We start from the raw sequence: 12,551 nt of genomic DNA on the forward strand, positions 1-12,551 counted from the left end.
GTGGAAAACTGGCTTCCAAATTAAAATGAATTTTAGAATTTAGCAAAAATCTGGGTTTATACTGTCTGAAAATTTAAGCCTAAAACTATGAGAGATTTCAGGTCTCTACTACTAATAATAATAATCCTTGCATTTGATATCGTACCTTATCCAAGCGCTTCACAGAATACACTGTAAAGTGAATTGACTGTATATTTTTGTGGCAAAACACGATAATAACATGCTGTCATCTACAAACTGAACTACCTTGCACTGGGTCTGTTAATAAAGATCATTGATATTTACTGTACCATGAACAGGAGAGATCCAAGATCTAGTTCTTATAACTATTCTCTGCTTCCTTTCCTTCAGCCAATTAAAATCTGCATTTGTGGCTAATCCCTGATACCCAGTAATATATAACATCATTTGGAAACAAGTCTTTTTGTGTGAAATTTTGTTAAAGTTCTTTAGAAACCTAGTTGGAATGAAAGACTACCGGTTTATAGATGAACAACACCAACAACAACAAATTACATTTGTAAAGCGCCTTTCACATCGGGAGGAAGTTCCAAAGCGCTGGGTGTGACGTCCCCCTGACGTGAAAGGTGCTTTACACATGTAATTTTGTTGTTGTTCATTTATAAACTGGTAGTCTTAGGCGCTGTTTCGACAACCAGTACTTGTGTATCAGGATTAAGAGAGAAGCAAACTGAAAGAAAGGGTTTATCTGTTCCTGAACATTTACAACAGTTCCAAACAAAAGTTACAGGCTTCAGGTGAAAATGATTGTTTTGCTTGACTGGTTTTGAAAATGATTAGTTTTGGTTACAGCATTTGAATTAGATTTTTTTTGTCTTTCAGACCTCCACCTGTAAGTGAAGGTGCACGAATAGGAACCACAGTTGTCACTGTAACTGCAGCTGCTATCAATCAAACCATAGTGTATTCAATTATAGCCGGCAATGATGGCGGTAAGAACATTTTTCAGATGAATAATTTGGTAGGGCACATTGATTATGCAATCTTAAATTTTTCAATCTTGCCAAGTAATGATATGATTCAATCTTATGCAAAAGTTTACAAACCACAAATTGAACAACATGGCTAGAAACCATTATCACTTGCTACTTGGTAAATCAATTTTAAAAATATTTCATTTATTGTTTTCAACATAATTAATTGTAGAATGTATGTGACTAGATTTGTGGTGATGCGTTCCCTGTTGTCGGATTTTCATCCTCACTTATTTTTTTCAGCACAATTGTGACCTGGGTCCATTCCAAACTCTCTCTCCCCCCCGCAGACATATAATAATAATAATAATCCTTGCATTTGATATAGCGCTTTTCACGTTGGGAGGACATCCCAAAGCGCTTCACAGAACACACTGTAAAGTGAATTGACTGGATATTCGTGGGCGAACGTGGCAGCCAATTGCGCACAGCAATGTCCCACAAACAGTCGTAGATTGAAAATGACCAATTTATTTTTGGTTTTGGAGGGATTATTATTAGGCGTGTGGCGTAAGAAAACTTGCCCAAGATTTCGCCCTGCCTGGAATTGAACTCAGGTCTCTCACTTGCAAAGCGAGTGCTCTAATCACTGAGCTACAGGACTCCACATATATACACGGGCATACACGGGCATCCCATAATAAGAACATGAGGATAGTAAGGAATACCAGTACTGTATACAGAGTAAAGTCTGCAACTCTTACTTGTTCCAAATTTGGTTCACAGTCACCAATTCTGACTCAACAAATAGTGCCTAAGAGTGAGTAAGCAGAGTACAATATAAAAATGTTTTTCTTTAAGCCCATAGTCGTCTGAACATATGTACTCGGAGATGCTTTATAATTGCCATTCAGAAAGTATCATTTAGAGAAGAAACTTAATTTGTATTAAATTGAAAGGGGCTGGTGCCGCTGTTCGAAAGAAAGTTTAGTTCTAATTTATATAATAATGCTTAATCCATTGTGTATTGGCGTTGTGCCATGCTTTTAGAAACAACAAGAGACTTTATAAAAAATGAAACAACTTTAAGAATACATGTGTTGAGTAAGTAGCACACAAGACTCAGGAACAGTGATTTTGAGACTAAATCATCACTTCTGGCAGGCCCATAACTCACTTGATCTTTAGACGACCAAATTATGCTTGCTTCTTTCTGGTATCAAACCTGTTTCATATCAGGTATTCCACACTTTAATGCTCTTGTGACTATGGATAAAATATCTTTCTGTGGTTAAATAACATATATAAATTGCTGTGATGGTTGTTTAATTTTGAGGCAGAACGAGGAAATGTTAACCCCAGATCTTCACGACTCTATGAAATTTGGCCCAACACTTTTCCATGTTCTTTTGTACCAAAGCAATAATATATCTGTCAGTGCTGATAAAGTATCCAATGCACTTTCGGTATCTTTGCTGCCACTTGATGATATATGTTTCTGCCAGATATCAATAGCAGCCTTAGAATAAATTGGATGTTCTCATATAGTAAAATAAAATAATTTATTTTGCTAATGTTGCATTCAGTAAGTGAATTCCAAAAAAATCTTGAATTTATTTTGAGAGGGAAGTGGTTTCAAGGGTCATGTCCTAAAATAATTTCATGGAAACTTTTTAATTGAAATTAACATGTACATAATTTCTGACTGCAATGTAAAAATGTTTTTTTCCAAGGGAATGCATAGAAATGAAAATTCATATTTTTGAATAAATAATTATCTTAAGTTTAAAAGAGTTGTGGTTCAAAATAATTTGAATTTTAGATTTTCTGTAATTATTTTCAAACATCTAATTCTTTTTCATGTATTCAGACTCACATTAGTAGAATATTGGCCACTATCCACTAGGGGAGATTAATTTTCTTTAAGAAGTTTCTCCTTTTAGAAGTTAGGTGACTTTTGACTACTTTATTGGATTGCCTTTTCTTCTGCTAGTTCTATTTCCCTCTGCTCCTCTTGGCAAGAACGTATTCGGTTTTGAATATTTTATCCAGTTTTTCTGGAATATTCCAATTCCTTGAATTGATGTTTACTGATTTTAAAGTGTTTTTAGTTTGTTTCTGTATTTCATGCAGTGCATTCCTGCTGTTTATTTTCCCTTCTGTGGCAAAAATTTAGCCACCCTTTTTTTTCTAGCTGGGATGTCAGCATTGTCTTCCCACAAGGCACAATACGGGGTCATTTTCTCGCTGTTTCTATCACTTTGTGTAAAATAAAAATCTTTCCGTTGTTATTCATGTTGTCCCTTTGCTCTCTGTGAGGTGCCACCTAAGAAAAAATACCTTGAAGAGTAGAATTCATTTGACTAGTGGTCCAAGCCTCAAGGTTGCACAGACTCCAATATTTTTCACCTTCTAGCGATTAGTTTTCAACTGATGCATTTTCGAGAATCAGTCGGACATGGCATGTCAGCTTATTCCTGAAAGGTCACTCTGGGTACACGAATATGCAATCATTTCAATCACTTTTTAAAAAGAAAAAAGAAAATTGGATGGAGGAGAATGGCTTCCTGAGTTGTATCCTTTTTGACTGACAGGAGTAAGATATTATTCATTCTATTTGTGCATTACTCAATGTCATTTTGACTCAGTTTATAGCAGTCTCTACTCTGAGTCAGAGCATGTAGGACGTGAGCTCAAAATGTGACTTTGTTGATATTCCAGTTGCAGTACTGAGAGAGTTTGACCTTACTGGTGTTGTTAATAAATACAGGTCCCATCTTTTTGCCGTTCAAGTGGATGCTAAAGATCCATTGGGACTATTTAAAAGAATAGCATGAGCTTCTAATGGTTACTTGGCCAATATTCCCACCTGCTCAAATTTGACCAAAGAATATTTAATTGCTGTTTGAGAATTTACATATAGTACAAAAATTGACCTGAACAAGTTAATTAACATGTTTTTACCTCAATTTACAATCATAAGGCAATTGTGATGCTCCGACAGTCTTGGAGTAAAATATATATTTATAAAGTGAAGGAAGGGAAGGTCACTTTACTAAGGAAGGCTGGAACTTTTTGCAGACAATTTCTGCAGGTATTTTTATCTGTAATATTTCAAAAGATTTCAACCACAAGGAGGTCATAGCTTAAAAATAAGTCGTATAATTCGGGACCATAACATTTAGAATGACTTAGCAAAGTTCGAGTTGCAGACAAACTGTATAAGTCATATAAAATCTGATTTAACCAATAATCTACAGTGCGCATGTGTGCTTCATTGCAGCCGGTAAGTGTGTACGCAGTAGAGAATGCGTCGACGGGTTAAAAATGCAACTAAGTAGTGCAGTAAATAGAAAGGCATATGGAACAGACTACAAGCACAGGTGGCAGAATTCAAAAGGAAATCTGAAAGGAAGCAGGTAAATTCCTAGAAGTTAAAAGGTTTGAGGTTATTGGGTGATGAGATAGACATGTGAAAAGAATCTTTAGGGAAGGTAGACTTAATGGACCAATGGTCTGCTCCTGCCTGATGTTATTACTTTGTGACCATAAATATTCATTTGTGTGAGCTGTTATTGTGCTCTTTGTGTGAATAATCAGGAAAATTTAAGATTGACGAACGCACAGGAGTCATCACTACAAATAACACACTGGACTATGAGACAACAAAAAGCTTTGAAATTAGAATCCAGGCAGATCCATTGCAGCTGGTGCGATCAAATCTCAGAGTTCCATCAAGAAGTAAGTCTCCACTTTTACATCACATCATTTTATGCCTGTAAATACTAATGTATTTAGTAAATACATTACTATGTAAAATAATTTTTAGCAAAAAAATTAATACTCGTTCATATGTTTGGTCAAGTTTTCTATTTCTTAATCCAACATTCTCCTTTTTATAACGCAGAGATTTACATATGATATTTTACTATATTCCTGGAACTCCCTGTGTTAATAGAGTTTGGTCCAAAACTTTTTCATAAAATCCCCTGCTTACTGCTCTAATTTTGAGGGCAGTCTTGTGCAAATCTTTCATTTATTCTGCACTTCAGATATCCCAGCAGTGCTTGTGTTAAGGCTGTGGAAAGATACGTGAGAGTCTGTATGCAGACATCTGAAATTGTTAACATGAAATAGATATCAGCAGCTCAGATCGGCATTGTCCTGTTGTCCAACGTGTATTCAGTTGTGCACTTGTATTTGAGAAGTTAAAGTCAGTGGAACAGCAAACATCCCAAAGCTTCTGTATGAGAGTCACTGTGAAATGTTATATATTTGATTTTGGATGTTGCTGAAGGCTAAATACTGTCATGGAAGTCATTTCATCTTAACAAGTAGTTAAATATTAATGTCCAACTCTCTAGTGTTGGTAAAATCTTTCAGCTCTTATTGAATGGGATTCAAAGTGTCCTACCTCAAGACCTACATGGAATTCAAACTATCAAAGTTATCAATGGTCAGATTTGGAGCTTATTAAAAATACAAGTTCAGAACAGCTAAGACTGAAACCTCACAAAAGTTTGAATTTGTCATTCCGACCCTTGCAGTTCTGGTCCATGAAACGATGTAGCATATATTATTTTTACTTTTGAGAAGATTGATAGACAATCTGCCTGAGGCAATTATCTGTGTAGGGATATGTAATGGTCAGTAATCTGGTGCTGCATGTATATTCTCTTTAATGAATGCAATGCCAAATCTACAAAGTAAATCAAATAAAGTCATTGCAAATTGCATTGAAGCCTTGAACCTGATGCCACTTGGAGATGGTGATTCCACAAGCAGTTTGATTCATTCGACAGCAATTTAAAAGTGGGGGTTTGAATCAACTTACGTTTGGTGTTGTGGTTTGCTGAGAATTCTCAGGCAGACCATTAAACTGCCAGAAAAAACATTCAATCACTCAATTTTGTAAAAATAATAATCCTTTCATTTTTAATGTTATTAAACAATAGAACTTTTAATAACATTACAGAATGCTACCTTCTGATTTCAGTTTACCTATAACTGACGGAAACTTTCAAAATAAAATGTTGGAATTGGCAGCAATTGCTAATTGCAGTGTTGTAGGAATCATAGAAATTAAGCTAAACCTGGAGTCAAAGGAGAATGAATGTACATGAGAGAGGAGTGACGGTAATGGTGACGTGGGTGACTGGTTGGTGATTCCTGGGAGGTTACTGTAGTTATGTCAGTGTTGGATGAAAAGTTATGGTATAAATTGAAGGAAAAGGGTCATTTGTGGTTTGCTATCGACCAGCAAGCTAGAGCAAAGGGGATATTTTTCTACTGCAGAATTTTCAGATTGATCTCATACTTCATTCTTTTCAGCGTGATGTTCTGCAGTTGAAACCTGATTTAAAAAGCAATATATTTTTTAAAAATTCGTTATGAAATTTATATAAGATATCAATTTTCTATTTTAGTCATTTCTATCACTGTATAACTTAAAATTCTCTTTCATTCATAAATGTGTATGTAACATTATTGGATTTAAAAATCTGTTTAAATTCTATTTTAATTTTTTATATCCAGCAATTTTTGCAGGCTTTACAGAACATTCAGAGCAGAGGGGAAGACTGGTGACTGGGAGCAGCGATTGTTGCTCCTGTTAACCTTGCAAACCTAAACCGTAACAGGCAGAGTGGTCCGAGCTGGACACACAGGGGGAAGCTAGCCAGATTGTGCTCTTAATGGCACATTGTGTGGTTTTAGCTGGTTAAACTCCAGCAGTACCCCAAATGCACAATCTGGGATCCTCACACTTAAGTCAACCTGCGCTGAATTTTCAGTAATTAGGTAAGCAGCATGCGTTCCTCTGGGAGCGAGAGTATGCATTCCATTCTAGACCTGAACATTTTCATAAGTAGGTGGCATACATATGTGGACCTCTGTCTGGTTTGGATAATCTTAAAGACGGCAATGGTTTCCGCATGTGGCAGACATCTGTCTGACGGGGGAAAAATTCTCAGGTTTTACATATTTGCAAAGAAACAGGAAGAAAATGAACATGCTGTTTAAAATTATTGCGATTTCAATTTTTCAGAGAATAACGAAAATAATAATTTGCCATCCAAGTGCAGCTGGAAAGTAATATATACCGTAAGTGTAGATACTACAGTCTCCTGAGCAGGATGGCATAAATTGAGTTTGCACCTTTAGAATTATTTACTTTCCAGGACTATGGTTACGCTAAGGAGATTGAGAGTGTTCCTATTGAAGAAAAAAGGCTATACGGAGACCTTATTAAAATATTCAGGACCTTAAAGGAGAGAGATAGACTGAATCCTAGTAATTGAGGCCAAATTAATTTGCAGTATTTGCAAAAGAGGTGGTTGACAGCATTTTGGACGCTAGCCTTCTTTTTGGCACTTTGCTGTCTTTTGGAAATTGCGAATAGCAATTAAAAGGAATATGCAATGACGTTTTCCACTCCTTAGACAAATCTTACAAATTTGATCCCTTTATGTTCAACATAGTCAAATAATCCAGAAAAGAGGATACAGATTCCAGCTCAGAATAAACAACTAATTCAAAGAGAATTAGCTAACCATTTGGCAAATAAAATGATTGAGAGGGCATAGAGTGCTAGATTATTAATATTTACATTGGGACAGGCCAGATGGATATCAATAGTGTCGTGCTTTCCTGGGTTTCCGCGTTAATTCAGTGAGGATAATATATAGAGGAGCTACATGTGGAGTAGAACGTTCCACTTTTTGTGTTACTGAAATCCACACAATAGTAATAATAATCCTTGCATTTGATATAGCGCCTTATCACGTCTTCCAGACATCTCAAAGCGCTTCACAGGAAATACTGTAAAGTGAATTGACTGTATATTTGTGGGCAAAACCGGCAGCCAATTACGCACAGCAGTGTCCCACAAACAGTCATGGATTTACTGACCAAATTATTATTGGGGTTTTTTGAGGGATTATTATTCCCGGAAAAGTGATCTGCCAATCGACTAACAACCGGGTTCCTACATTTTGCTAGGTAAACAGAGGAGTGTGGAGTAAGGAAACTTGCCCAACATTTCGTCCTGCTAGGAATAGATCCCAGGTCTCTCGCTTGCAGGGCAAGTGCTCTAACCACTGAGCTACAGTACTCCACATGTTCAAACTTACAACTATATGGCATCTCATTTATATTTACCTGCTTAGATCTGCTCCAAGTTGCTGTGTTTCTAGTCCTCTTGTCAATGTGGTAACTTAGGCTGACATTCAACTCCATGTGTGGCAATGATCTTCTGAGCCCTCACTCAAATACTGCTGTCATTTCTTCATCAGTCAGCTGGACACTGCTTACCGGGGCTATTCAACCATGAAAGTCAGCACACCTGAGCCCATCTTTGTTATCACCTGTTGATCACACACATGCATTTCTAGCAGTGAACACTGTTAATGGAGGCGGCCGGTACTTTGGACAATGTTTTTCTGATTTGGCCAAGTGATATCAAAACAACTCTACTGCCACCAGCTGTGATCAGATCACTCAGTAATAGAGGTGAACTGGGATTCTTCCTCATTTGTATGCCTTGTGCATACATCCATGTTGCCATACATTTATCCACAAAATCATTGGGAGGGATATCTGACTTACCTTTAGTGGGAAGAGCTATTAAGGGAAGATTTATGTGGTTTTATATTAACATTAATGTAAAAAATCCATGTTAAAGCTGCATTTTAAGTTTTCTCAACAGATACATCATTTGTCTCCACATTACAGATTGAGGTTATTCTTGCAGTAAGGAATTTCACTGATAAGATTAGTGTTTTAAGCAATAACAATTCATGTGTAAATATTTAATGTAAATTAAAAAATATTTTGTTGTAGATACAGCTGAACCCCTAAGGACACATTTAAATCATGCCTTGAAAATTAAATGTAATCTTATAACTTCAAATTGTACAATATGACTTAGTCCACAGAGTAGACTTTCTCAATTTTAAAAATCAATCCAGCTCTAAATTTGTTCAGGAGCTTTGAAAGATATTATATTTGTAAAAGCGATGCTACATGCACCAATAAATATTATCTATCAAGAAACTCAGGCATTTTATTGAAAGGTAACGTGAATCATAATTCTTTAATATTTGATCTTGATGGACCAAAGGGATACTATCTGGGTTTCACCAGTTTCTAGTTGAATGTAATTTATAGGTTCAGTTGACTAGATTTAATATTGGTCATCTAGCTGTCGGTAGGTTTTCTAAATATGGTTTTGTAAGAGAACTGAGAGAAATACGATTTAATGTACAGCTTGCCAACGGTGAGAGTAAAACAATTACACTGCAGCCCACATTTGTGTTACTGGCTTTCTGTCACAGTTAAATCTATACTTTTTATACTCCTTTTATTTGTCTCGGCTGTACAGTGATAACCCTTTGGGTTTCTGAAATTTCATAACATGGCACAGTTCTCCCACACTTCAAAAGGCAAAATTATGTTCCTGTGGGAATGAAAGGAGAACAGTTAATACTGGAAAAAGTAACCTTACATTGTGCCAAATGTATCAATCTGGACTGTTTGCTGTGCTCCGCTTAGAAGGTCTTAGAAGAAAGACAGCCATTGACTTTAAAAACAATTAATAATTCATGAATAATGAGCTCAGATGTGCTGAAGGGCCTTCTTCATCCGAACTAATCTTGTGTTTTTGTGATCTTATAAATAACAAAAGTATGAATCAAATCTTTAGGCATTGGGGGTGGGGGGAGGAAGCTTTTATCCATAATATTGCTGTTTAATCAATATGAAAACTATCTGCTGTCAAACATGAGCTGTCATTGGCCATTACTAAGTTGGAGTATTGGAAGTTAAGGCAGAAAACAATGCATATGTAACATTGGAAACCTATGCCTCGATAACAGACCTGGATGTGAAGACCCATAATATTAGTTTTAACACATTAGCAAATTATAAATTTGTTAAACGTTCATAGCCTCAATTAACTCCTTGTATAACGTATGCTTCTGTTGTCAACACTATTGTTACCACAGCAGGGTGCTTCTTTTCATGCAATTTTGCCTTTACGGGGTGAGTATGATTGACTCCTGAGATTACATAATTGGGAGCTCTTTCGGTTAATTTTGTAGATTCCAGAATTCAAAAAACACAATAGATTTTTTATCTTTTTTTAATTAATTTATTTAGTCACAAAAAAAACTTGTAAGTTTACTTCTTTCAAATGCAGGAACATATTCCTAGAGTGAATTGTCTGTAAAGAGCTTTGCCTTCAGTAATACTTCAAGGATGAGTGAAATTATTGGTCTCTTGGTTGAACTAATCTAGAAAGAATTGGATTGTTGAGAACAAGTCACATTCATATTTTAGCCTCTAAACTCCAGCTGCAGCCTATAAAGAAAATAAAGTTGAATGCCTAAGTCTTTCAGTCAGAACATGTCATCAATAAAGTACTTACATGAAGAAAATCATCCTTTGGTTGTTGTTTTAAAGTTTTTGATGACAACGCTGAGCAAAGCAAATAGCCAACCTCATTAAAGGCTGAAGATACCTCAAAACAAAACATTTTCTTTGTTTCTATGATCAGGATATTTTCTGATTGCTGGTTGTCCCATGATGATAATTTGGAACATATATTCTTACCAACTCATACTGTGTAAGGTGTAATTTAAATATGATTGACAATTTAAAGTGACTTGAAGACAGGGTTAAATTATTTTCTAGTGAATCATCCCATTGTGAATACTAGCATTGTGGATGCAAATTAGTGCATGTGATGTATCCCTTACAGAATATAAGTACCAACATTTGAAAGGGTTGCCATTTAGAAATTAGTCTGATTAATACAGAATCAAACATTCATGAATATTTAAAAAATGAATGCATAAAATAGGCCACAAAATCTAGGAAACATGATTTAATGAGCACTTGAAATTTAAGTTTTATACATAGCTCTGCAATTTCTAAATGAATAGGTAACAAATCATAAAACATAGAAACTCCTAAATGTAGCAGTACTGTTCCATTTTCACATACAACACAAGTAGCATATGATTTGTACCGGACTTATAGAGAAATAAAATATTGCCTCACCTTTAATTTTCAAGTGCAATCAAAGCCAAGGTTATCTTTTTGTCCGTGGCATGAGTTGGTTCAGACTATAAACATTGCCCTAAGGTACAATGTCTACTTAATTAACTGCCTGTGAAATCTAATGCAGTGTCTAGGAGACACAAGTACAACGACAAATGAAGTTCTAATTCATGATGAGTAACTAACCTGTTAGGCTACTCTTGTGATGTAATCGTGTTTAGAATTGGGCAAATTTTCAGTTATTAGTCCTGTCAGTCACACCAGGTGGTCACAAATGTTAGGATATTTATATACTGCGGAAATGTTGATATTGAGCTGTTATTAGCATCGTCTCCTTGTTTCCACATTATTTTGCTCCTTGGGTAAATTGTATCTTATGCATGAAGAGCATTCTGTGATGATTTAAAGTGTTTCAAATGCGTGTGTCAGGCACAGAAGGGGTAAAATCAATAGAGCTGATGGATATATGAATCTCAGTATTCCTAGATCCTTACTGATTGGGGTAGGGGGACATTTTCTCTCACATTGCACATTTGTGATCAATTTGCGTTAATCTCTTTCAGCAAATATCGATTTCTGGAAGACCATTTAGCATTATAGCACACTCTTTAAAGCACCAAAACTGGTAACCAAACAAAGGCCACCCTGATTGACTGATTGATAAGATTTTAAATTGATTTTACCATGTTTTCCTTTTGTACTTCTAGTGGTAAAATAGACTTATATTGAAAATAAAATGTTCTCATCTGCTATTGATGATGGATGTTGCCTTGAGTTTAGTGGTAATCTTTTTCTTTCCAATTTTCTTCTCCATGTTGGTGACTCATGCTTTAGTATGGTTACACAGTTGCTGGCTGGCATCCATCCAGCTCCTCACACAAGTAGCCAAGCCTTTATCATGGAATGTCAGTTAGCTGTTCAACTGTGAAGATGCCACAACTGAGCCCAATGTTTATTTGGTATTCACACGGAAATTTTGCAGCAGAAATCACTGGTAACAATCAGCAATGAAAGCCTTAGCTTATTTTTCCCTTCCTCGCCCAGAATGCTCACCCAGAAATAAATTGTAGCGTCCCACTGACTTCTTCACAGAGGCAAGCCAATTTGTCGCAAGCAGTATTGAGACTGGAACATTCCTGTTAGGTAGGGCTCCATACCACATCATGTGCGAGCCTGCTTTCAAATAGGATTGTATTTTCAATCATACTGAAATATATATGAACTGTCATGCTGAGATACATACGTATAATATAGATACCACAGAACACAGTGTTGAAGCAAACGTATTCCCAGTGTAACTGTGCATAATATGTTTGCTAAAATGGTTTTACATTTATACAATTAAGGCAAGATTGAAGAAATCAAATATTCTCACAAAATGAAAAGTTAAATTTCAACATAACAAATCTATGGGAACCCTATCACTGGCAGGAATTTTTTAAAATATAATTTTAATACTTGGCTTTTCCAACTAGTAGGATTTATTTTTCAGTATTTCTCAATGAAATTCCTTAATAAGCAATTTAAATCGTGGAAATGGAATTAGACCAAGACGTT

General features: G+C 35.8%; 1 protein-coding gene across 1 annotated transcript in view; it reads left to right on the forward strand.

The window, feature by feature from the left end:
• Nucleotides 1-12,551, forward strand: part of pcdh15b (protocadherin-related 15b) — a 166,029-nt gene that overhangs the window by 116,703 nt on the left and 36,775 nt on the right. Inside the window, exons 25-26 of the mRNA XM_042336845.1 lie at nt 844-953; nt 4,536-4,676. Coding sequence (XP_042192779.1) covers nt 844-953; nt 4,536-4,676 — 251 coding nt within the window. The remainder of the gene's footprint in view (nt 1-843; nt 954-4,535; nt 4,677-12,551) is intronic.

This window comes from Callorhinchus milii, unplaced genomic scaffold (genome assembly GCF_018977255.1).
Source record: "Callorhinchus milii isolate IMCB2004 unplaced genomic scaffold, IMCB_Cmil_1.0 Scaffold7, whole genome shotgun sequence".
NCBI lineage: Eukaryota > Metazoa > Chordata > Chondrichthyes > Chimaeriformes > Callorhinchidae > Callorhinchus > Callorhinchus milii.